Consider the following 25,834-nt stretch of genomic DNA (forward strand, 5'->3'; position numbering starts at 1 on the left):
CCTTACAGTTTCTAGGGAAATAACCTTTCATGACTTGCCTCTTGTTCTTTCAGTACTGGTTCCGAGATGGGGTTTGGGGCATCCTTGTGTCTCAGAAGCTTTGGGGTCCAGAAAGTCGGGATGAAGTCATGGGGTGGTGGGGTGAGCAGAGGATGGGCTTTAAGGCGTGGGTGTGTGAACAGCTCAGCTGGCCTTGAAACAGCCATTTGTCCCCTTTAGACCCAGATCAGAGCCAGCGTCACAACTCTGCCAACTGAGCATCTCTGTGTAGGGCTTAAATGGGGGACCAGATATGGGCTCTGGAGTCCGGGAAGTAGGTTTGAACCCTGCCATGTGCCCCCCTGCAAAGTACCCTCTCTCTCTCTCTCTCTCTCTCTCTCTCTCTCTCTGTCTCTCTTTCTCTCTCTCTCGGGCCTGGGAGGGTGGCTCAATGGTAGAGTGCTTGGCCTCACATGCATGAAGCCCTGGGTTCCATTCCTCAGCACCACATAAGCAGAAAAGGCCAGAAGTGGCGCTGTGGCTCAAGTGGTAGAGCGCCAGTCTTGAGCTGAAGAGCTGAGGGACAGCGCGCAGGCCCGGATTTCAGGCTAAAACAAACAAAAAACCCCCAAAGTACCCACTCAGTCCTAAGTGTCTGCAGGCTCTGAGGACCTCATGTCTATGTAACATCTGCCATCCCTGCAGCCTCCCAAGCAACCCGCGACTCCTGCAGTCATTCCGGGCTGGCGTCGGGGCTCTTTGCTTGTTTGTCATAAACCCCTTTGTCTTTCCGTGTATTGTTTTATTCTTTGAAACAGGCTGTCAATGATAGGTAGGCTGTAGGGGTCGTTAACTTGCCATCCTCCTGCCTCAGCCTCCCAAGTGCCAGGAATACAGGTGTGCACTACCATACCATCACCCTGGCCCTTTGAAGGGCCTGAGTGGATGTGCGGGGCTCCTCTGGACATGCCACAGCCAAACATACATTGTGTGAGACTCTCTGAAGAGGAAAGAGAGCTAGGGGTGTGTTCTATGTTATGTTTTGTTGTCAATATACATAACTCTAATATAAAATGGGCCATTTTAGCCTTTTTTTGGGGGGGGGATCAGTCGTAGGGCTTGAACTCTGGGCCTGGGTGCTGTCCTTTAGCTCTTCAGCTCAAGGTGAGCGCTCTACCACTTGAGCCACAGCGCCACTTCCGGTTTTCTGGTGGTTCATTGGAGATAAAGAGTCTCATGGACTTTCCTGCCCCGTCTGGCTTTGAACCATGATCCTCAGATCTCAGCCTCCTGAGTAGCTAGGGTAACAGGCGTGAGCCACCTGTGCCCAGCTCCATTTTAGCCATTTTTAAGGGCATTGTTCAGCATGACCTTAAGCAGATGCAACTGTCACCAACCAGATCTAGAACTTTCATCCTCCCAGACTGAGAATTTGTTTTGTGTGTGTGTGTGTGTGTTGGTCCTGGGGCTTGAGCTCAGGGCCTAGGCACTGTCCCTGAGCTGTTTTTGCTCAAGGCTAGCACTCTTATCACTTGAGCCACAGCTTTACTTCTAGCATTTTTGATAGTTTAGTGGAGATGAGAGTCTCATGGACTTTCCTGTCCAGGATGGCTTCAAGCCATGATCCTCACACCTCAGCCTCCTGAGCAGCTAGGATTACAAGTGTGAGCCACCAGCACCTGACTACAGTTTTCTTAGCATCTATTAGTAGTGCGAGGTTGCCATGACAATTGCAATTGATGTATATACTTGGAGCAAGTTTACCCTTCAGGACTTGGGTTTTCTTCACTGAAAGCTGGGGTGTGTTTTTGCCTTGCTGCCCAGCGGTGCCCCAAGCTCACAGATAGCATCTGAGGTCTAGTGGTTGACCCAGGATCACCTGATTTCTCAAAGAGCCCTTGAACACCACACCCATGACCCCAAACTCATGGGTATGGATGTCTCTCTCTGCCCTTTCAGCTCCTTCCGGACCTCTGGCACTGAAGCCTCACACAGCACGCTTAGGCATTTCGAGATTTTTAGGAGGTCCATGGGGTAAAGCATGGGTGCTCAATTCATGGCCAAGAACTTGTTCCGCCATGGCCATCAAAAGCTAGGGGGCGGGGGGGCTGGGAAGGTGGCTCAGTGATAGAGCGCTTGCCTCGCATGCATGAGGCCCTGGGTTCCATTCCTCAGCACCGCCTAAGCAAAAAGAAAAAAGCCGGAAGTGGCGCTGTGGCTCAGGTCGTAGAGCGCTAGCCTTGAGCTGAAGAGCTGAGGGACAGCGCCCAGGCCCAGAGTTCAGGCCCCATGACTGGACCCCCCCCCCCCAAAAAAAAAAAAAAAAGCTAGAGGGGACCAGGTGCCAGTGGCTCACGCCTGTCAGCCTAGCTAGTCAGGAGGCTGAGATCTGAGGATCAGGGTTCAAAGCCAGCCCAGGCAGGAAAGTCTGAGAGTCACTCATCTTCAGTAAACTACTCAGAAACAAGCCAGAAGTAGGGCTGTGGCTCCAGTGGTAGAGCACCAGCCTTGAGTACAAAGAGGCTCAGGGACAGCACCCAAGCCTGAATGGAAGCTCCAGGACGGAGGGGTGGTGGCGGGGAGGGGGGGGGGGGCGCACAGAGCCATAGGGAAGCAGTGGATCACGCCTGTAATCCTAGCTATAAAGGAGGCTGAGTGCCAGCCTAGCAAGCCCAAGGCCCTGAGTTCAAATCCCAATATTGCCCATGAAATAGGCTAGAAGGGAGAGCCCTTCCTGGATGCCCCCCCTCCCCCCTTCCCACTGTGCTCACTCACCAGCGGCCGTGGCAGAGGTGACCCTGTGTGCCTTGACAGCCCCTTCTCTCCAGAAACCTCCCAGCCCCTGACCCCTCTTCCCCCCTACCCCCCCCCCACACACACACACTTCAGCTCTCAGATCTTGGATTGAAGGCTGCCCTTGAGCCCACTCGGCACGGTCTGCTCACTGCCGAGCTATTTTCAACTCCTGCTTGAGATTCACAGGCTTATTTTTAGGCACATTTCGTGTTGAAAAGCAAAAGCCATTTCCCCCAGCCATTCAGAACGAGAATAATGGGTTCCATTTTTTCCCTCTATTCCTGGCGGAGCAAGGCTCGTGGCCAGGAACTTTCTCTGCTCGCAGGGCTGCGGGTGGGTGGGGTGGGGGGGGGAGCCCCACATTTACTCCCGGGGGACACACCGGTGGTGAGGCTGGAGGAAGGTTGGAAGGGCTGCTTAGGGATGTAAGTAGAGCAGGGAGGTGGAGAGCTCACGCCAACCAGTGTGCAGCAGGTGCTTGAACGGATGTTTTCAGAGTCTGCTGCTTGACCCTCTAAATCCTTTCTCCTGCTGTCTGTGCCTTGCTGGGGGGGGGCGCACCCCTGAAACCAAAAAGACCCCAACGTCTTGGTTGACCTTGGAGTTCACATCCCACCCAAAACCTCACCACACAGAGGTCAGATTTCTATCAACCACAGGAAGCACTTTTAGCAAAGCTGCTTTTATTTGTGACGTGCTCTTATTTGAGGCCTGTGGCCCATTATGCAATTGGGCAGGAAGGTTGGACGGGGCGGGGCGGACGAGGAAGAACGCCGAGTTCTAGGTAATTCAATGAAATTGGAAGAAGAAGCCAAAAAAAAAAAGGACCAAAACCACTTCCTGAGTTCTCAGGGTTGGCCGTTCTCCTATTCCGACATTAACCTTGAGGGCTTTTCTTTGGCTCCCCTCAACAGTGAGCTTGAAGGAGCAGAGCTCACGTGTGGTTAAAAGAGCTGGGCTTCTGGTTTCCGACCAACCTGAGATTGAATCCTGCCCCAGACCCATGCGGCCTGTTGACCCCCCCCCCCCGACCCCTGGCTAGGTCTCCCAGGCCCCGGTTTCCTCTACTCAAATAGGGAGAAAAGCCGGCCCCCTCCTTCATGAGATTTCACGAGTGGCATGCCAGAGCAGTACTTGGCATGATGCCTGGCACATAACATGGAAGCACTCACCAAGCTGTAGATATGTTAAAAATGTTCCTTAGTTGTTTTTTGTCTCCTCTGCTGTCCCACTGAGAGGCAGTCAGTGGTGACAACACCACCAGGAATGGGAAGATGGGGACACTTCTGGCTCTGAAAGCTACCTGAAGAATGTCCACAAGAGCTACATAGGCCCCTCAGCCTGCTGGGCTGAGCTGAGTGGTGCCAGCCCAGTGCAAAGCTGCTCTCCTGCCACTGCAAGTGGGAGGAGTTGTGATTCCCTGTCGGCCTGCATTACATCCTCGGGGCCTTTTCTGTTTTATGGGTTCACATATGCCTGGCAGCCAGGGTGCTCAGAAAATCCTGGGCTCAAAGCCAGGCACCATGGCTCACGCCTGTCATCCTAGCTACTCAGGAGGCTGAGATCTGAGAATCACGTTCAAAGCCAGCCCAGGCAAGGAACATCCCCTGAGTCTCTTATCTGTAATAAACTACTCAGGAAAAGCCAGAAGTGGCACTGTCGCTCAAAGTGGTAGGGCAAAAAAAAAAAAAAAAAAAAGCTCAGGGATAGTGCACAGGCCCTGAGTTCAATCCCCAGGACTGGCAAAAAAAAATTAGTTCAAAGGACATGGGCCAAATTCTGCGGATGCTCAGATTGAGAGGCAGGCTCTGACTCTAGGTGTTTGTTGTTGTTTGGTCTGTTGTGGGGCTTGAACTCTGGGCCTAGGCACTGTCCCTGAGATCTTCAACTCAAGGTGAGCACTCTGCTACTGGAGTCAAAGAACCACTTCCAGTTTTCTGGTGGTTAACTGGAGATCAGAGTCTCACAGACCTTCCTGCCTGGGCTGGCTTTGAACCACAATCCTCAGATCTCAGCCTCTCCTGAGTAGCTAAGATTACAAGCCTGAGCCACCAAGCACCCAGCTCCTAGGGTTTTGTTGTTGTTATTGTTTTGTTTTGTTTTCACATGTCAGTTTTGCAGCCCCTGAAATAGAGCAGCGGGCAGGCCACAAAGGGTAGTAAAATCTGCATGTCTGGACTAGAATTCCAGAACTTCTTTTCATTTGAAATGGGGGAAAATTTAAAAAAAAAAAAAAACCCTTTGCAGTTTCTATTTTCCAGATTGGATAGAAGTAAGGCCTATGTGGCATAAGTGTGTTGGATAACACTTGTGTTTATCTTCTCACTGGTTACCATGAGGGGGGAAAAAGTCAGAGTAGATGGTTTCCATGGAGATTATCTTACAATTAGATTCTTTGAAGGTCCGGACATTGCTAGAGGGTTCCATGAACACTGTGGCTGCCATAAGGGGCTCTCGGTGGCAGCCAAAGGCTGGGGACTTGGGGAGTCATCTGCCGTCTGTGTTGGGAGGTTCCCCAGTGACCCTGGGGCTCAGCTTCCTGTTGGGGGTCTCCCTAGCGTGGCTCATTCCAGTCACTGGGAAAGCATATTTTATTAAAACAGAACCAAAAACAAACAAAAGATGTTCAAACTAGCACAAAAGGCAATAATTTTAGAAAGGCAGAATAAATGTAGAATGTGTAAATGACCCTGGATAGACTTGGGGGAGATGTATTGAATACCAACCAGCCAATAATGCCTTACATACTGGAGGCTTTAAACATAAATATGCATTAATTTGAAGAGGAAAAAAAAGTAAAAATATAACAACCCACCACATACTCCTCACACATTTCCCAGTCTTATTTCCATCTTTCTTCCCCACATTTTTTAGAAGTTAGTGGTGTTGGGGTTTTTTTGTTTTGTTTTGTTTTTATTCCAGACACATCACTTTACCTTAGATAAGGATTTTTCTTGGTTATATAATAGCAAGGCATTTTATCCCTCCCAGCAAAATGAACAATTCAAGCCGGGTGTTGGTAGCTCACACCTGTCATCCTAGCTACTCAGGAGGCTGAGATCTGAGAATTGTGATTCAAAGCCAGCCGGGGCAGGAAAGTCGGTGAAACTTCTCCAATAAACCACCAGAACACCGGAAGTGGCACTGTGGCTTAAAGTGCTAGAGCACTAGCCTTGACCAAAAGAGCCGAGGGACAGCGCCCGGGCCCTGAGTTCAAGCCCCAGGACGGATTGACCAAAAGAAAAAGAATTAGGAATTGCTTCATATCAGATAACTGGCATATATGGTAGTCACCTTTGCCTACATGGGGTCAACGTTGTCATTTTGTGCTTTTTGTTCAAATAAACACAGGAGAAGCTTTGGCAGGTGTGTGTCACTCTGTCACCTGTGCCAACCGCCCCCCCCCCAGCCCCATAGTTCTTTTGCACAGCCGCATCTTCCAGAAAAGAGGCTGTGAGACATTCCTTTCCCCCCACCTGCCCCCCTCCCCCTGGTTACAGCCTGGTCCCTGGGAAAGCAAAGGGTCACAAGAAGAGGACAGGCCTCAAATTGGCAAGTTGGGCAAGAGCCAGTCTGGCTACCTGTCTTGACCCAAGAGTATGAATTACTGAGCTTCAGAAGTGATGCCCAGGGTACAGCCCCGTGGGCTTCTAACCCTCTCCATTGAACCAAGAGCAAGGAGAGTTTAAAATAGCCGGCCTTTGTTCCCCGGGGTTTTCAAAATTCAACTCCAGTAGTTACAATGAGCTGTCTTCAAGTGGATCTATAAATAAACCGCTACTGTTCCTCCTCGTCACCCAGAGCCTCGGAGTCTCCCCGGGACATCGCTCAGCCGCTGGTTCGCAAGCTAGGCTGACCTGCGGAGGGAGTGAGTAGGGGCAGCAGGCACTGTGTTCATTCCCCTTTAAAAATCCAGTGCCCCAAATATTAAGCCCTCAGGGAAAGAGGGTAGCTTTACCTTGGGGGGAAAACCTGGCTGAGATCCCTGGCTCGAGGCCACACCCCTAGCAGTAAGTCCTGCCTGCCTGCACCCCATGAGATCCTGCACATCACATCGCTTTTCCATTGACAAAGTTAACAGATCAGTATTCTTCCAGAGTATAGAAGTCATTGCTGAGTGCCACCTGTGATCACACCTGTGATCCTAGCCACCAGGAGATCTGAGGATCACTGTTCAAAATCAGCCCTGGCAGGAAAGTGTATGAGACTTTATTTATTTATTTTTGTCAGTTATGGAGCTTGAACTCTGGGCCTAGGCGCTGTCCCTCAGCTCTTCAGCTCAAGGCTGGCGCTCTACCACTTGAGCCACAGCGCCACTTCTGGCTTTTTCTGCCTATGTGGTGCTGAGGAATCGAACCCAGGGCCTCATGCTTGCAAGGCAAGCACTCTACCACTGAGCCACCTTTCCAGCCCTTGGAGACTCTTATCTCCAATTAACCACCAGAAAACTGGAAGTGGGGCTGTGGCTCAAGTGGTAGAGCGCTCGCCTTGAGTTGAAGAACTGAGGGACAGCGCCCAGGCCCAGAGTTCAAGCCTCACGACCAACAACAACAACAAAAAGGACAAAGGAACAAATACACTACAAGAGGCCAGATCTGGAGTGAAATGTGAATGAACCCCCAGTAGGCTTCTGGATCCCCACAGTCCCACGGACTCTGGCAGGAAGAACCGAGAGAAGTTCACATAGGGTACTTGGTTGCTGGTATTTCCCAGTGTTCATTTCTGATCATTGTCCTCTGCTTATGTAAGACACTAACACGGGAGGAGGAAGATATGGAAATTCTCTGTACTATTTTCTGCTACTTTTCTCCAAGTCTAAAATTAGTTCCAAGCGGTTCTTTTTTTTTTTTTTTTAATCTACAGTCAACCCTTGGGTGGTTGTTTTTGATGGGCTTTTTTGTTTTGTTTTGTTTTGTGTTTTTTAATCAGAATCCTTGATCTTCTCCCTCCCTTGTTATCTTGGGTAAGGTGTTTGCTGTGGGGAGGGGAAGGGGGTCAGTTTTTTGTTTGTGTGTTTGTTTTTGGCCTGGGTAGGGCAGATACTCAGACACACTCGGCTGGTCTGGAAGGTTTGTGGAACTGGACCACACCAGACTCCTCCCTACTGGGAAGCCCTAGCCTGTTCCTCTTACCTGGGGGTAAGAGCCATTCCCAAATCCCCCCCTCTTCCAGGGCAGGGCTAACTGCTGGCCATCCTTCCTCTTCAGCCTTCTATAGAGCAGGTGGCGGGGGGGGGGGGGGTCCTAGAACAACCCCCCCTCCCCAATCCTGGCCCTACCCCACCCCCCTGCTCTGCCTTGCTGCTCTCAGTGTGTGATTGTGGCTATGGCAAACGTGGTGGTCTGGAGGGCTCCAGTCCCAAAAGGCTACGTTTGCCACGTGGTGGTGGCTTTCCTGATTACTGAGACCCTCCAGGGAAGAGGGCCAGAGGTCCCTCTGCAGAGGGAGCTGACTCCCTCTATGGTCTTGCTGTCTTCTCTTCCCAGGCTTTCCTCCTCCATCCCTCTACCCTTTCACTAAGTCACATCTCCCTCCCAGCCCTTCCTGAGGGCATATGTGGACATAGAATAACTTTCCATTTCCTGCCCACCAGCACATTCCTTTTGCTCTTTTGAAGAATCGGGGGTGTGTGTGTGTGTGTGTGTGTGTGTGTGTGTGTGTGTGTGTGTGTGTGTGTGTGTGTGTGTGTGTGTGTGTGTGTGTGTGTGTGTGTGTGTGTGTGTGTGTGTGTGTGTGTGTGTGTGTGTGTGTGTGTGTGTGTGTGTGTGTGTGTGTGTGTGTGTGTGTGTGTCTGTGTGTCTGTGTGTGTCTGTGTGTGTGTCTGTGTGTCTGTGTGTCTGTGTGTATCTTGGAAATGCTTGCCAGTGAAGCACAGATTTAGTTCGTGAGGCAGGAGGAAGCAGCCAGAAGCGAGGCTGTGGCTCAAGAGGTAGAGCACCAGCCTTACCCTAAAATTTAAAAAATAACATAAAAATAAGGCACTAGGAAAGTGCGCGGGCCCTGAGTTCAAGTCCCAGGACCCTGCCCACGTTGCCTGTAGGCTTTGGGACCCTCATGGTGGTAGGTCACTCTTCCTCTTGTCTTGAGGATGCCTTATCAGTTTCCCAGGGTCAAAGGGCAGCCCTGGGGCCTGCGATCTGTGGTGTGGGGTAACTGACTGGAGTTTGGAGACTGCCAGCTGTGGTCCCAGGCTCTGTCTGTGGCCCTGGGCTCCCACTACCGCACTGGCCCACCACCTCATCCTCACCAGGAATGAGAGAGGCCCTTCTCTATGATGTTCATACCCCAAGATCAAAGGCAAGCCCAGTCCAAAGCAAGACACAGCCTCCCCTGCCAGCTGGCGAGAATGTGATAGCGTTTGCCAAACAATTAGGCGATTTTGAGAAGCCAGAGTTCCTGGTTGGGCTTGAGGCTATGTTTAGAAGCAGAAGTTTCTTCTTCCTCATGTTGGATTCCAGAACCGGAACCCCAAATTATAGGGCAAATAAAACTGGTAGTGTATTTAGTCTGCAAATATGTATGGGGAGTCCAGTCCCGGGGATTCTTGGGAGCTTTGATTTGAGAAAAGGGCCCGCCTCTTCCTGTTGAGAAGCTGAATGTGAGGCCGTGTCCTTTGCCCACTTTGCTCAGCAAGGCCTCGGTTGGCTAGCAGGGGAGCGGCAGCCTCGCGGCCCCAGCTCACCTCTCTTTCCCATCTCTGGCCTAGATTCAATCCACCAGTCACTTCCAATATGAATTTTGCGTGTGTGTCAGTCCTGGGGCTACAAGTCAAAGGGCCTGGGCCCTGTCCTTCAGCTCTTCAGCTCAAGGCTAGTGCACTACCACTTGAGCCACAGCTCCACTTCCTGGTTTTTTTTTTCCAGTGGTCTCAAGGAAATTTCCTGCCCCATCATCTGGTTTCAAACCACGATCCTCAGATCTCATCCTCTTGAGAATAGCTAGGATTACAGTTGTGTGAACCACTGGCACCTAGCTGGCCAATAGTTGGTATCAACTCCAGAGTTTCTGTTTTAGGAGCAGAGGACCAGGGTCCAGAGTTAGAGATTTTAAAAAAAAGAAGAGAGAAACTTCCATCTTGAGTGTTGATCAGCATCTATCTACTCTACCCACCGGAGTGGGTGTTACGTCAAATCAGCTCATGACGGCGTATGGTCAGTGTCCAGCCATGTACCTGAGTGGTTCAGGCCGCTCTGCCTATGTCTTCAGCCTGGGGCTTGGCCCACTGGAAATGCCCTAAGGGCAGGTGTTTTTCAAGAGTAGCAGAAGTGGGTAGGCATCTAGGGCGGCTATAACTAGGCTTCTAGATGCAGCTGTAACTGCACCCTCAGACTACTTCAGGAGAAGCTTCTAATGTGTGTGCATGCACCAGTGCTAGGGCTTGAACTCAGGGCCTGAGTATTGTCCCTAAGATTTTTTAATTTATTATTATTATTATTTATTTTTTTTTTTTGCTAATACTACCATTTGAGCCACAAGTTCCTCTTCTGGTGATAAGCGTCTCAAAGACTTTCTTGCCCCAGGCTGGTATTGAACCGTGATCCTCAGATCTCAGCCTGCTAAGTGATTAGAATTGCAAGCAGGAGCCACCAGCACCCTGCTAACCATCCCTCTTTTTTGTTGTTGTTGTTGTTGTTGGGGGCTTGAACTCTGGGCCTGGGCTCTGTCCCTCAGCTCTTCAGCTTAAGGCGAACACTCTACCACTTGAGCCACAGCGCCACTTGCGGCCTTTTCTGTTTATGTGGTACTGAGGAATCGAACCCAGGGCCTCATGCATGTGAGGCAAGCACTCTACCACTGAGCCACCTTCCCAGCTCCTATTTTAAAGGACCATCAAGTGTTAATTACCTGAGTCTCACATTGACCTCATAGTCAAGTTCTCCTTTAGCCATCAGGACCTGTGTTTTTCCCAAGTTCAAAGTCAGTGTGCCCTTGAGAGTTTGTGGTTTATGAGATTAAAAGTCTGCCTTGCACTCCGCCACGGTCATCCGGGAATCTCCTTTTCAAGACTCTTGAGGTGGCCAAGGTGAGCATGCCCACAGCAGAGCATCCACCCAGCGCTGGGCTCCTGGATCCATCTTAAGAGCTGGGAGATTCAGAGGAGATGCAGGCCATCTGGGTCGGGGCTAGCTAGGCGCTCGTTACAGCCAGTACAGTTCACCAGCCATGGCACTGGGGGGCTTCGGAGCTTCAGAGTTAAAGGATCCTTACCTCTGTGGCGCATGGGTGGTTGGTAGTGTTTGAGCCCTGGAATTGAGAGGAGTGGTGAGCAGAGAGAGGAGGAAAGGAGCCTTGCACATGCATACGGGTTGGTCCGTAGGCCAGCATTGACTCATGCGGTCACGTGTCCTGGCCCTTTGCTTGGAGAGCCAGGCTCAGGTAGATAGGGGCACAGAGGAACACTGATTAAGAGTAGTGAGAGAGGGAGGGGAGGAGAGGGCCAGATGCTTGGAGCAGGGAGAGGAAGGCAGCCCACGGAGAGGCGTGCGAGATCTGGATGGGAGGGCCAGCTGGATCCGAGTGTCTTGCCAGAAGGCTCAAGTTCTCCCCCGAAAGGTGGTAGAGAGAGCCCCAAGGGACTGGCAGGGCTAGCCATGGCATCACATTTGGAATACCCATTCATGAGGCATAGTGGTTTAAAAGCCTAGTCCCCTTAAAAAGTTGGGGTCCCTCGAGGCTTTGGTGCTAGCTGGGGAGTGTGACGTCCCCGATAGGAAACAAACCCACAAAGGAGTTTGTGGCCTCTAAAACCAGAACCTGGGCATCTTGTTGGCCCCGCCCCAAGCTCAGCTCAGCTTGCAAATCAGGAGAGACTTTTCTCCTGTAAGCTTGGGAGTGCAGCTTTGGTGATTGGGGGAGCTGAAGAGCTGTGGGCCCGAAACAACCAGGTGTCACACATTCCTGGAGTTCTGTTGGCAACGGCCCAAGCTGTGGATTCCCGCTCCTACCACACCATCCGACCAGGAACATTCCCCAGACATCTTTTGTTTTCCCTGGGTTCTAAAGCACCCCTTAGGCAAACATCTCGGGGTTCTGAAGCACCCATGGGCCCAGCAGCTCATCTCCCCCCCCCCCCATCCTAGACCCCTTCTAACCTGGGCTGCCAGGTACCGATTCCACCTCCTCACACATGGGCTTTGAAAGGTTGGGTCACGTGGATCTGGCCTTAAGGGGAACTTGTCACACTGCTATCACTCGTGCGTGGTTTTCTCAAGTTTTCCTGGTGGCTTTCTAGGTCATCTTTTGGAGAGGATATTCTTTTATGTTATCCTCAAGGATTTGAATAGACCGAAGGACTTTGTTGTTGTTGTTTTTCCTCAGCCAGAAGTGGATTTGCCAGCCCCGTCAGGCAGAGTCAAGAGTCTAGAGTCGGTACACAAACCCCAGGAGCCCAGCAGCATGCCCCAGACGCTGACCAGCACACTGGAGCACATTGTGGGCCAGTTGGACGTTCTCACTCAGGTAGGCCACCATGTGAGCCGTCCCCCACCCCCACCCCGGCCGTCGACAGCATCTGGACCATTGGAAGGTGACCCGTTGGATGCTGGCTTTAGTTTCCAGCCAGAGTCTCACTGTGTAGCTCAGGTCATCCTGAAACTCCTGATCCTCTTGTCTCTTGGAGGGCTGAGATTATAGGTGTACAGCACCACACAGGGCAGATTCTAGAATTACTTACAAACCTAACTACCCTGGACTTATTTTCCAGCTGAATTTAATGAACTAGCAGTGCTTATCTCTGGAATCCTGGTTGTATTTCTCTTTTTTTTTTTTTTTTGGCCCATCATGGGGCTTGAACTCAGGGCCTAGGCGCTGTCTCTGAGCTCTTCACCTCAAGGCTAGCGCTCTACCACTTGAGCTACAGCGCTACTTCCGGTTTTCTGAGTGGCTTATCGGAGATAAGAGTCTCACAGGCCTTTCCTGCCCTGGCTGGGTTTGACCCTGATCCTCAGATCTCAGCCTCCTGAGTAGCTAGGATGACAGGCGTGAGCCACCACACCCAGCTTGTATTTCTTCATCCTATGCAGCAGTCCCTGGAGCTGGGGCTAAGTGAGAAGACTTCCTGCCCCCTATCACAGGTCAGCAGCCTGTCCAGGGTCCCACAGAATGGAGCCCATGGGGAGATGCCAAGTGTCGGTGAAGGGGGGCTGCCGTGGGAGGGGGAAGGCTCCAGGGAATGAGGTCCCACCATTTTGGAAAGCCTGTGAACCCCTGGGTGGGGAGCCTGTGCTAAGGGAGAGCTTGTGAGCAGCATGGAAAGACTTTTTTAAAAAAACCCCACTTGAAACCCATCAGAAAGCCGCCCAGTGTTCTTCACAGCCTCGTCAAGTGACAGATCAAGAAAGGTGGAATCAATTAGAACTTTATAGGATAAAATTGGGAACTAAGTCTGAGAAGACAGGTTAAAAATAGCTTCACTGGATCCAGAGAGAATATATAAGACTTTAAAAAAAAAAAGAAAAGAAACACACATTTCCTGTCGCTGGTGGGGGGGGCGGCGCAGGGAAGGTTTGTTATGTGTTAGCAATTAGGATGGTAGTAACTGCAAGCAGCCCGTGTCTCGGCCTCAGCTAAGACTCTCCTGTGACACCCCACACCCGACTATCCCCACCCCCTCACTCACCTGTCATCATGATCTCGTGAGATCAGCGTAGGTCAAGCATCTCAGGAAGGGCCAGGCCTTCCCTTGGCCCCCCATCCCATCTGCCTTGAACCCAGACGACAAGGCCCCTGTATTGTGGCTCCAGGCTGAACCCAGGCGTAGCTGGGTGCCACCAACCAATCTAGACAGAGGTCGTTTTCATAGATGCTAGAAAGCCAGCAAGCTACCTAAGCTGCTCTCTCTGCATAAGCTCATTTCCCCATCGGCGTCTTCCGCGGCTTTCTCCATGATCGGTCAGAGGCCAGCCTTTCTGCCTCACGAGTGACCGGTTCTGGTGGTGTCTGCGAACTGGAAAGGTCCTAGGCCTTCCTAAACGGGAAGGTTTGGAGTGTGGCAATGTGGACAGTGTCCCAGAGCCCCGAAGGCCGCCGTGGGGCCTGGCGCAGACCCAGCTAGCAGCTTGGCGGTTTGGCCTCCAAAGCCCACAGCAAAGTTATTTTTGACTCCGGTTTCACATCTTGCTTGCTTTTTAAAAAATACTGAGCCATGAAATCCTTGCTCCAACTGCTTTTTTATGGCACCCAGCGCTTTTCAGGCTGGCCCCAGCCTGCGTGTGATGTCACATTCAGGCTCCTGTGACTCATGGAAACTTCTGGGCTCCGGGACTCGAAATTCACGGAGTGGCAACAAAGCCCACCCTCGTTGGGGGGGGGGGGGTCTCTTTAACAAATGTCTAGGTCACCAAGCTCTGTTGACATAGTTGATCAAGGTCAAGGATTTTGCCTCCCTTTCTGAGATTCTCTCAGTATCCCTATTAGAAGGGGGCTGCCCACGCGAGGTAGCCAGCTCCCCATCAATGGGGAAGCTGGGATTGCTGCACCCCAGGCAGCTGCGGCCAAGCTGGGGACCACTACTTGGGGCTCTTCATGTCCTATGCCAGGCCAGCATAACCATTGTTTTATTTACTTATTTATTTACTATAGGTCGTGGGGCCTGAACTGTGGGCCTGGGCGCTGTCCCTCAGCATTTCAGCTCCTGGTTAGCACTCTACCACTTGAGCCACAGCGCCACTTCCGGCTTTTTTCTTTTTGCTTCTGTGGTGCTGAGAAATCGAACCCAGGGCCTCAGGCATGCAAGGCAAGCGCTCTACCACTGAGCCACCTTCCCAGCCCATGGCTAGCCATTGTCTATGGAAACACACTCCAGATTTTAAAGTAATACCCGGTTTTTGACCCTCCGAGGTGCACCAAAACATATAGGATAAGTCCCCCCTTGTGGCCTTCCCCATTTCTCTACTTGGGAGGCTGAGATCTGAGGATCACGGTTCAAAGCCAGCCTGGGCATGAACATCTGACTGTTATCTCCAATTATCTGCCAAAAAAAAAAAAGGAAAGAAAGCCAGAAGTGGAGCTGTGGCCCAAGTGGTAGAGTGCTGTAGCCTTGAGCAAAAGAAGCTCAGAGACAGCATCCGAGCCCTGAGGTCAAGCCCCAGTACCAGCACCCAGAAAAGAAAAAGAAAAGAAAAAAAGCCCTGTGTCCAGATCAGCACTTGCTAGCTGGGATGGACCGCCTCCATCCAGAGTGAACTTAGCCAGTCAGCCACAGTCAAGTTCACAGCCACAGAACCCTCCCGCTTTGGGGTGTAGGGATGAATGACCGATTTTCCCCTTTATCAAAGAGACCGCTTCCATATTAGCATCTTACGCACGGGCTCGTGTGGCTCTGCCCTAGAGAGGTACATGGGAAGCTGTACCTTCCCAAGTAGCAGGGCAGGGGAGCATGTGGCCACCCCTGCTCACCACGCTCCAGAGCCGGCTCGTTTGCTACTGCACAGGGGCCGGGTGGCGGCTCCCACGGGGGAATCTGGCAGAACACTCGTGCTTTCCATTTTCTACCCCGTCTGCGGTTGTGTGGCGGGAAGCACACCACCTCCACCCCCTCCAACCAAGCCCCCGCCTTCCAGCTGGGCCCCAGCAGCCGCGGTTACCTCTGGAGCCTGGGAATATTCACGGTGGGTCGTTGGAGATTACTGGAGGTGGAGGGGGGTGGGTGCTGGAGGATGGGGGCGTGGAATGAGGCTCATACAGGAACAACTCACTTGTGAGAACTTGAGGTGAGGGAACTCTAGGAAAGTGCCAAGAGATCACAAGGGGCCTGTGAGTACCTCTACGGGTGGCCCCCAAACAGGCCTAGGAGGCCCGGTGCTCTCCCCCCCCTGCCCCCCCTCCCGCTCCCCTCAATCAAGCACCTACAGCCAAGTCAGGCCTGAACTTCCCTCTGCTCACTCTGATCCAGAAAGCACTCCTGCGGGTATAGATGCTCATCAAACCCACATCAGCCTTGGCTGAAGGGAAGAAAGAGAGCAGGATTATTGAGTTTAACACAGCATGGAGTTGGGGGAGCAATTCTAATCTAGACCTAGCTGGTGATTCCAGAAAACTGGATCACAGAGCACCTAGCAGGGCAGAGGAGGCCTGTGCTGATTGTATGGAGCAGAAGGCAGCAGCCATATCTGCTCAGATCCACAGGTGTCCCCCGGCCTAGGACGAGCTGTCTGGCCTGGGGTAACCATGTTCCTTGGGGTCTTGGTGTGGATGGTTCATGAGATCAGCCTCTGAAGAAATGGGAGGCAGAGCCAGGTACCAGCAGCTCACGCCTGTCATCCCAGCTACTTAGGAGGCTGAGAGCTAAGGATCATGGTTGAAAGCCAGCCAAAGCAGCCAAGTCCATGAAACTCTTCTCTCCAATGAACCACTAGAAAACAAGCGATACAGCAGTAACCTGGAGAGAAAAAAGCTCAGGGACAGTGCCTAGGTCCTGAGTTTAAGCACCATGACCAACAAACTAAACAGAAAGAACAGGAGGCAGAAGGTGGTGTGGGATTGTCACCCCACACTTAGCTCTAGAATCAGAACCCCGCAGAACACTAGCATCACACACTTGTTTCCCCGTCACACACCTGGCTAGCTCTCAGGCCTGTGTTGGCCGTGGCCTGCTTCAAGTCCTCTCTGGATATGAGCTGCCACTCCGCAGGTTCCAGAAGCCTCTGGTTGTTACAAGTGGTGGTGCGGTCCCACATTTTTTTTGGGGGGGGGGGGTGGGGGCCCGTGGTTGGTCTTGAACTCTGGGCCTAGGCGCTGTCCCTCTGCTCTTCAGCTCAAGGCGAGCGCTCTACCACTTGAGCCACAGCGCCACTTCCAGTTTTTCTGAGTGGTTTTATTGGAGATAGGAGTCTCACGGACTTTTCCTGCCCAGGCTGGCTTTGAACCATGATCCTCAGATCTCAGCCTCCTAAGTAGCTAAGATGACAGGTGTGAGCCACTGGCACCTGGCTTTTACACACACACACACACACACACACACACACACACCAGTTTCTCCTTTTAAGGAAAGCAGTGTGCTATACAAGCTGTGCTTATTTATTTAAAAAAGGATTTATAAAGAAGGCAAATTAGGCAAGATTCCTTAATCCGGTAGTAATCTACTGGTAGAAAATACTGTTTTATGTACTTCCCAAAGAGAACTAATCCTCAGCCCGGGGGAGGAGGGGGCTGGGGAGGCAGAAATGGCAGGGAAATGTTATCTCCCTGAGATAATGGGAAACAGAATCTGGGACCCACAAGCTCAAGGAGCACAAAGCTTCCTTCGGGTTTTGTCCAGCCGACTGCGGGCTCCTAGGGAATGCTTAAAGATGAGCCCCAGGATTGCAAGGAATCTCTCGAGATATTTCCGTTGTGTGGCCCAGATGGGTGCCCTCCCAGGCTCTGTCAGTGTACAGGATCCGTCGTCAAATCAGACCTGAGATGGGAAAGGGCGGGGCCAGGGCTCTTCTCCATTCTCAACCCACTTTGATCTGCACTTCCGGCTGAAGCCAGGGGGCCTGGTCCCTCCCAAGGCTAGCTGTCCAGCTCTGGTCCCTCCTGGCCTCAGTGAGGGTAACTGCTCCTCAGAAGCCAGGCTCTCTACTTATCCTCTGCACCCCTCCCCCCCCCCCCCCCCCCCCGCAGTGTTCAGGTGTTCAGGCCCCAGCGTTCCGTCCGTCAGCACTGGGCGCGCACACTGGTGCACGCGCATACACCAGGGGACAAAGCATCCACTGCCATGTCTTGATAGCTCCCAAGACCCCACCAGCCAAGAGACTCCCCTTTTCGTGCATCTGTTTTGGATCTTTAGAATCCGAGTGAAGTCAAAACCAAGCCACGAGGGAGATGGATTCCACATTTTCCCCTCTTTGCAGTGAAGCCAAACGCAAGTTAGGCTTTGCACAAAGCACCATGGAGATAAGTATGTTGAGCCCATGGCCATTTCCAGGGACGTGTTCCCCAGTGGTGGAGTAAGGTGACTGTATCCCTTCCCTTTGACCCAGAGCACTTGGGGGGGCCCCTACCCTTTGTTCCCTGAACTTTGATTTCCTGTGTTTGTGGGGAAGGGAGCTGGCAGACCCCAGCTCCTCCAGGAGGCTCAAATCAGCCACAGTCCTGGAAATGATTAACAGCAACTTTCCATCACCAGAGAACTAAGAAGCAGCCAGACCACCATGTGCCCCAATGGTTCAGACCCTCCCTCCGACAGGACGACAGGCCTCCCTTTTAGGGACTTCAGTGAGCCCTGTCTATGCCCAGGCCTTTCCCCTTTAGCTTAGATCTCAGCACAGCCAGGGCAACAGCTGGGGGCGTCACCGTTGCCCACAGTTGCTCCGAAAAAAGAGACTGGAGACAGGCCAGATAAAACTTGCCCAGGGCTGAGTCTGCTAGGTTCATAGTCAACTTCAGATTTGAACCCAGGCCATGGAGCGTGAGCTCTCGCCCACTAAGAATTGCTCTGGCAGCATTTCTGAGGTCTCGTGCCCGTGCTGGGGAAGGGGGGGGGTGTTCCCAGGCCCCGTGCATGGGCTAGGGTACAGGGGGCATGGTGGGTGGGGGCGGGGAGCCAGAGTGGGCCCTTCGGAGATCAGTCGGGGAGTCTGACTTGGACAAGACAGGGGAGAAGACACAGAAGAAGCAGAGTGGGGAGTGGGGGGATGTGTGTTCTCTGCCTTCCCAGAGTGCTCAGTGCCCAGCATTTGCCCAGACAGCAGGAAAGGAGGTGACCCAGGTGGAAGGGCAGGCAGCAGGTACACATGGTACTGACAGGGCAGCCTCCCAGCTCACATGCTGATTGGACAGCGGGTGTCCAGACGTAGCCCAATGAGGCAAGGAGTCTCCGGCAGAGCCCCACCTCCACCATTGCCCTCTCCCAGGCCCCTCCCTGGCTTACCATCAGAACTGTGCCTAGGCGGTCTGTGCCAGCCCAAGGCAGCTGGAAAGCCCCCCCCCCCGCCATGCCTCTGCCCCCCAGCCAGATCCTCGTGAACATGTGTCTGGATGTCAGCTCCCTGGTCCGGCCACCCCGTCTACCTCCATGCCATCTTCCCTCCTGGGGTAGAAGGAGGGGAGCAGGGGCTGCTGGGAAGTTCTGCCCTGGGCCTGGGCGGGAGTTGGGGGTACATGGGAAGGGGAGGGGTTGAGGTAAAACCAGCACACAGGGAAGTATTTGTGAGGATTTAATTGGGTGTCCAAAGTGGCCCAGGATCTCAATTCCTAGTAATTTGGCTTCTGTCTTTCCCCTAAGACATCATTCACCATTAAGAGGTGCTTGAGCAGCCTCTCCTCCACCATCTTTCCCTGCCCAGCCACGCTAGGCCAACCACACTGCCCTCAGGGCCTTTGTACCTGCCGTCCCTGGGAACCCACTTCCGATCCACCCACCTTGCCTTGTCCCTGTTGCTGCCGGAGGTGGCACTTTGCTGATCTGCCACCCCAAAGCAGGTGAGCTCCGTTGGGGGCTCAGTCCCCATGGGCCTGACACACACCCGGTTCTGTTCCCCTCACCTCCTCCCCACACACCGAAGCGTCAGAAGGAGCAGGTGAGACTCAAAAGGGTTGGGAAGCAGCGCAGGCAGGAAGGGAAGCAGCTGCTGAGGTCTGAGGGAAGTGAGCCAGCAGGACCACGGGGCAGCTCAGCGGAGCGGCCCAGGGGGTGGATGTCCCCCAGACCCCAGCGTAACCAACTTGCTGATTTGACTTTGGACTTGATTTTTGGTTTGTCAGGCTTGGGGCTTGAACTCTGGGCCTGGGTGCTGTCCCTCAGCTCTTCAGCTCAAGGCAAGCGCTCTACCACTTGAGCCACAGTGCCACTTCCAGTTTTTTGATGGTTCATTGGAGATCAGAGTCTCATGGACTTTTCCTGCCCAGGCTGGGTTTGAACTGCGATCCTCCAGATCTCAGCCTCCTGAGTAGCTAGGATGACAGGAATGAGCCACCAGTGCCGGGCCCTTTTATTTTTTTTGGGGGGTCAGTCTTGGGGCTTGAACTCAGGGCCTAGGTGCTGTTCCTGACTGAGCTCTTTCGCTCAAGGCCCTTGTACTTTGACCCACAGCACCGCTTCCAGTTTTCGGGTTTTCTGACGGTTCATTGGAGATAAGAGTCTCACAGACTTGGCCTGCCCAGGCTGGCTTCAAACCATGAGCCTCAGCCCTCAGCCTCCTAAGCAGCTAGCATGAGCCACAGGTACCCAGCAGCTTTGGACCCTTGTCCCCTTCCCTGTGACGTGTAGAGAGAGCGCATCCCAGGCCCGGTACCAGCTAGCTGGGACCAACACCGGGCAGGAGCTGGGCTTGGTTCCCAGAATCCTTCATGACCCGGTGTAGGAAGGGGGTGCAGGGCAGAGTGGGTCAGAATAACCCCATGCTATGTTTTGCCACTGCGGGGGGGTGGGAGGGTGGGGGTCTCGCGGGAACTCAGGATGAGTCATGACGGAGCCCCACCCGGCCCCCAGCTCATGGACCACTGGAGCTGCCCAGCCACGCTCCCAGGTTTCCTCAGTTCCTCCATCTTGGGAGTTCATCTGGGCAGAGCAGTCTCTCCTTTGTGCAGGGCCCCCCTGGGCTCCCCTTCCCCCCGATTCCCCAACATACACCCACCCTGTGCTCTGGGCTGTGACCCTGGTATACAAGCCAAACCCAGCCAGGCATGAGCTTTCCGCATTGGCACCTGTACTCTGACCCGGGCGCTTCCCGGGCGCCACTTGGAGAAGGGCCTTTCTCGAAAGTTCCCCCTGACTGGACAGTGCAGGAATGGCAGGCTCTCCAGCTTAGGCCTGTGGCAGAATTCCCTAGGTGGTACCTAAAAGGGGAGGGGAAGAGAGTCAGGGGCAGCTGACATTTTGAGGCCCGGCTGGGACCCCTGGGTCATGCTGAGCCCTGGGGAGATCAATGGCTGCCCTGGTCCTCTGGTTTGGTATGGACACGTGTTTACCTGTGTCCTTTATATTTGGGGGACCCTAGAGTTTCAGCCCGGGGCCTTGCACTTGGTAGGCAGGTGCTCCACTACTTTCCCTGTAGTTGTTTGTTTGTTTTTTTTTTTTCAGATAGAATCTGGCACTGGCCGGGCGCCGGTGGCTCACGCCTGTCATCCTAGCTGTTCAGGAGGCTGAGATCTGAGGATCATGGTTCAGAGCCAGCCCTGAGACTCTCATCTCCAAAGATCCACCAAAAAAAAAAAAAAAAAAAAAAAACCGGAAGTGGTGCTGTGGCTCAATTTGGTAAAGCGCTTGCCTTGAGCAAAAAGAGCTCAGGGACAGCACCTACACCCTGAGTTCAAGCCCCATGGCCAACAAAGAAAAAAAAATACCACAGAGGAAAAGAAACGCCACAGGCTGAGCTCCTCACAGCAGCCTTGAGTCCTTTGTCTGTCTGTCTGTCCATCCAACCACCATCTGTCCATCTGAGAGGCTGGGTGGAGAGTGATTTTGGCTTGTGAGTTTTGCAGCAGCTAGTGGAAACTTCCAGAAGTGCTGCTTGGCCCAGCTAGGCATGTGCGGTGGGCACCTTCCACCTGGGCATGGTTGGCCTTTGATGGCAGAGACCTCACTGGGCTCAGGGGACTCGGAGCCCAGCCTGGAAGTGTATGTGGGGAGGCCCGAGTCGTATACCCTGGGATACACGTGGTCTCCAGTTATTCACCCAACAAAAAAAGCTGGTTCTGGCCGGGCGCCAGTGGCTCTAGTCTGTCGTCCTAGTTACTCAGGAGGCTGAGATCTGAGGATCACGATTCAAAGCCAGCTCTGGTAGGAAAGCCCGTGAGACTCTTATCTCCAATGGAACCACTCAGAAAACTGGAAGTGGCGCTGTGGCTCAAGTGGTAGAGCCCTCCCTTTGAGCTGAAGAGCTGAGGGACAGCGCCCAGGCCCAGAGTTCAAGCCCCACAACCAACAACAACAAAAAAGCTGGATCTGTGCCAGTCTAATGCCAGGGAATGACCAGGGGCTGAGGGGCTTGCCACCTGCTTTCCCTTGCCCTGCCCCCTAGAGACCAGGAGAGCAGAGGCCAAGGTTTCCCCTAGCATCCTGTTTAGAACCCAAATTGGCTCACACCTGTCATCCCAGCGACTCAGGAGTCTGTGATCTGAGGAATCACAATTCAAAGCCAGCCCGGGCAGACAAATCTGAGAGACTCTTAGGTCCAGTTCGCCAGCAAAAAGCTGGAAGTAGAGCTGTGGCTCAAGTGGTAGAGCACTAGCTTTCAGAAAAGAAAGCCAAGGGAAAGCAGGAGGTCCTGAGTCCAAGCCAAAGAAAGAGAAGGGGGGGGGGAGGACATGTGATGGGAGGAAAAGCTGGCGGGGGGTGGGGGGGGAGAAGCTGGGTCCTGATTCAGACGTCCATCTGTCTTGCAGACAGTGTCCATCCTGGAGCAGCGGCTGACGCTGACAGAAGACAAACTGAAGCAGTGTCTACAGAACCAGCAGCTAATCATGCAGAAGGAAACACCGTGATGGGGCAGGGGGGAGGGCACGAATCAGGAGTTCACTCGATTGGGGGAGGGCGGGGGGGGGGGGGCGGCAGCCGGCCAGGGATCTGTACCAGGAGATTGGGGTAAAAGAACAAAGGGAATGGGCTCTGTGAGGATCACCTGCAGGCCCGGGATCCCACAGCTCTGCCTGGCCCTGGAGAAAGGACGCTGGAGGCGGGACCGTGCCTGGACGTAGGCTTCTCATTGGCCTGTGTTCCCACGCGCCTCCCGGCCCTGCCCCCTGGCCTTTCCCACGGCTTGCAGAACCCACGGCTCTGTCTGGAGGATGGGCCAAGTTAGCTCCACTTCTGACAAAGCCCCACTCCCGTGGGCCCATCCATCCCAGTGGAGTCTGTTGGAGCCCCACACCACGGCCTTGCTGTCCCCTGTGCGTGCCGTGGGGCCTGGCGACGGAAGGTGGACATTAAAACGGACTTTACGGATCTTGTTGCAAGAATGGCTGGTTCTGAGCAAGACCTCACCACTGTCCCCAGGGCCTGCTGTTAGGCTGTGTGGGCAGAGCAGCAGCGTGAAGATTGTTTTTGTTGGTTTGGTTGCCAGTCCTGGGGCTTGAACTCAGGCCCTGGGCGCTGTCCCTGGGCTCCTTTTGCCCAAGGCTAGCACTCTACCACTTGAGCCACAGCGTCACTTCGGCTTTTCCTGTGTCTGTGGTACCGAGGAATCCAACCCAGGGCTTCAGGCATGCTAGGCGAGCGCTCTACCACTAAACCACTTCTCAGGAGGCTGAGATCTGAGGATTGTGGTTCGAAGCCAGCCCCCCTGGCAAGAAAAATCCATGAGACTTTTTTTTTTTTTTTAATCTCCGTTGAACCACTAGTGGAGCTGTGGTTCCAAGTGGTAGAGTGCTAGCCTTGAGCTAAAAAAAAAACAAAAACTCAGGAATAGCTCCCAGGCCCTAAGTTCAAGCCCCACTACGGACCAAAAGCAACAAAACTCTTAACGTTAGAATATACATATATGCATATCCAGTTTAACTTGCTGATACCAAGTCCTCTGCCAGATCTTAAGGGCTTCAAGAGACACATGGGGGGGGCGGAGAACAGCCCATCCCCACCCCTCCTCCCCAAGTGGCCACGCCCACCCACAGCTGGCCTGTTCAAGGGTCTCTGTCAGGAAGCCCAGGCTGCCGATCCTGGGGCCTCTTGTATGTGACTCATCTGGCTGGTTCCCTTCCCCGCCACCCCCCCCTTCGCCCCCTCCCCCCAAGCTTCGTCAGGCCCAGATTAAGGGCATCCTGTACTGGTGTCTCCTGACGGATGGGTCGGTGACCCCTTGGCACAGACAGGGAACTACCTGAGCTGTCAAACCCTGTCCCTGGAGCCAGCACAGACTTGGGGGTAGGTGTCAGTGATTACCCGGAATCCCGGAAACCCAGCCCACTGAGCAATCCAGAAAGCCCATGAGTCACCCCAGCCTCGGCCCCGGCTCCCCCATTAACCCTCTCTTCCCCACCTGCGCCGGCTCCAGCCTTTACCACTCGTGTGTGTAGCCATTTAGAAGGGACCAGAAGCTTCCCGGTGGTTCTCAAAAGTCCCCCCTCTTCCCCTTGACCCTGTCCTGTCCCCACCAAGCCCCCAGTCATGTTTCCCTGGGCACTGTGGGCTCAGCCTTTCTGGATCATGTCTTCTAGAAGCTTCTTCCTGACCCATGAAAGGTCAGAATACAAGAACCCTCCTAGGATCCTATCTGTAGAGCAAGCCCAGGAGGCCACCGGGGACCCCTCTGTCCTCACCCCTGCCAGCCATGAGAAATCTGTGCTAGGACCCGAAACTATGGCAGAAAGGAAGTGGTGCTTCCTACAACTTCCTCTTGTCAGCCTCCTCTTTCTGTAAGTAGCGCTGTGGCCCAAGTGGTAGAGCGCTCGCCTTGAGCTGAAGAGCCGAGGGACAGCGCCCAGGCCCAGAGTTCAAGCCCCACGACTGACAAAAGAAAAAAGCTTGTCTCCACTTTGAAAGCTACCCTAACGTTTAGACACTACTTTCACCCTCCACTACCCTTTCTACTCCAGCCACAATAGCTCTTTACTCTTCCCGCCCCAGGGCCTTTGCACCTGCGGTTTCTGCTGCAGGGAATGCGAGACTTCACCTGGGAGGTGTGGTGTACTAGCTGATAGCACGGGGTGCCTCAGGGCTGCCGGAAGATCAGAGACAATTCTCACTTAGCTCCAGAGCTGTTCTTGGCGCCACAGGGCTGTGACCTTTGGCCCAGGAAGTAGGTACTCCCATTGCTTCGGAGAGGGAGGTCCGTTGTACCTGTGACACGCTCAGACTCTGCTTCCCCAATTTCTCTCAGTGGACCACCATTTACCACTTGAGCCACACCTCCACTAATGGCCTTTTGGTGTTTCCTTGGAGAGAAGAGTCTCACGGCCTTTTCTTGAGTAGGCTGGCCTCGAACCCACAATCCTCCGATCTCCTCCGCCTCCTGAGTAGCTAGGATGACGGGCCTGAGCCACCGATGCCCGGCTTTGCTTGACCTTTTCCCCTAGGAGATGTCTAGCCACTAGAAGCTGACCCAGGAGCCTCTGCACACACAGCCCCCCCCCCCGACTTTCCCAGCCTTCCTGTCCATCTGCAAGCTGGGGGAGGGGGGAGCAGGTTGGGGGGAGGGGGTGGAGGGCTGATCTCCTGACTCCCACCTGCCCAGCCCTGCCCTGCCCTACCATGATTCAGAATTCAGCCACATAGAGCCAGGATTTGGGGGAAAGCAACAGGCCTCAAAGGGGCCTCTTTCCTGTCCCCGCCTATCTACCCCCCCCCTCCCCAGAGCTGGCCAATGACCTGGGGCCTCCTGCAGGGAGTGGCCTCAGGAGTCTGGCTGCCATACTGGGAGGTTGCCCAGAGATTCTGGGGAGAAAGCCTTGGTTGGCCTGCCTCTCCCTCCTCCCCTCTTCCCTGCACATGTTTCCAATCCCCTCTCCCCTTCCCCGGCCCCTTTCCCATTTCCTCTCAGAGGCATCTGTGCGCATGTGGAAGTCATTAAAGGGGGGGACCCTCAGGGCCCGTAACATAACTCTGGCCTGGGCTTGGAGAGGGGGCCCTGTCCACAGCACCCCCATGCTGAGACGTGGCTGCCTACCCCTTTGAGCCTCTATCCCGGCCCTTTGCTGGTGATGGGCAAGAGCCGATGGGCGCTGCTGCTAGAAAAGAGCCCCAAGCAGACAGCCAGGCCCCTCCCAGCTCCGATCTCTGGTGGGGGAAAGCGAGAATGGGAAGGATGTCCAGAGCAAGCGTCCTGAGGATCGTGGTTCAAAGCCAGCCTGGGCAGCAAAGTCTGTGAGACTCTGATCTCCAATGAATCACCAGAAAACTGGAAGTGGTGCTGTGTGTGGCTCAAGTGGTAGAGCGCTGGCCTTGAGCTGAAGAGCTGAGGGACAGCGCCCAGGCCCAGAGTTCAAGACCCACGATTGTCCAGGCCCTCCCCGCCCCCAAAGGTTTGAGCACAAATTGTCTGCTGGTTTCCCAGGCAAAGTGGGAATTGAATATGAAGCAGATCACCATCTGGCGGGATGCTGATGACTGCAAGTTGGTCCCTAACCTCCTTTCTTCCTCATGGTCAGACAGGCAGGTGGCTGAGCTGGCAGGGCCAGAGGCCCGGGCCTTTCCCATACAGTG

General features: G+C 53.7%; 1 protein-coding gene across 4 annotated transcripts in view; it reads left to right on the top strand.

Annotated features, from left to right (window-relative positions):
- The window catches only part of LOC138807662 (POC1 centriolar protein homolog A), a 46,326-nt gene extending 24,112 nt beyond the window's left edge, over positions 1 to 22,214 (top strand). For 2 of the 4 annotated variants that reach the window (XM_069993423.1, XM_069993425.1), the window contains 2 exons: positions 12,094 to 12,234; positions 18,983 to 19,361. In XM_069993423.1, the coding sequence (XP_069849524.1) occupies positions 12,094 to 12,234; positions 18,983 to 19,183 (342 nt within the window). In that variant the 3' untranslated portion in view covers positions 19,184 to 19,361. Of the gene's footprint in view, positions 1 to 12,093; positions 12,235 to 18,982; positions 19,362 to 20,779; positions 21,231 to 22,083 lie in introns of those variants that run through there. The other 2 variants (XM_069993426.1, XM_069993424.1) reach the window with 2 other exon arrangements.
- Positions 22,215 to 25,834: the final 3,620 nt, after the last annotated feature.

This window comes from Dipodomys merriami, unplaced genomic scaffold (assembly GCF_024711535.1).
Source record: "Dipodomys merriami isolate MVZ:Mamm:240054 unplaced genomic scaffold, mDipMer1.0.p SCAF_427, whole genome shotgun sequence".
NCBI classification, from domain to species: Eukaryota; Metazoa; Chordata; class Mammalia; order Rodentia; family Heteromyidae; genus Dipodomys; species Dipodomys merriami.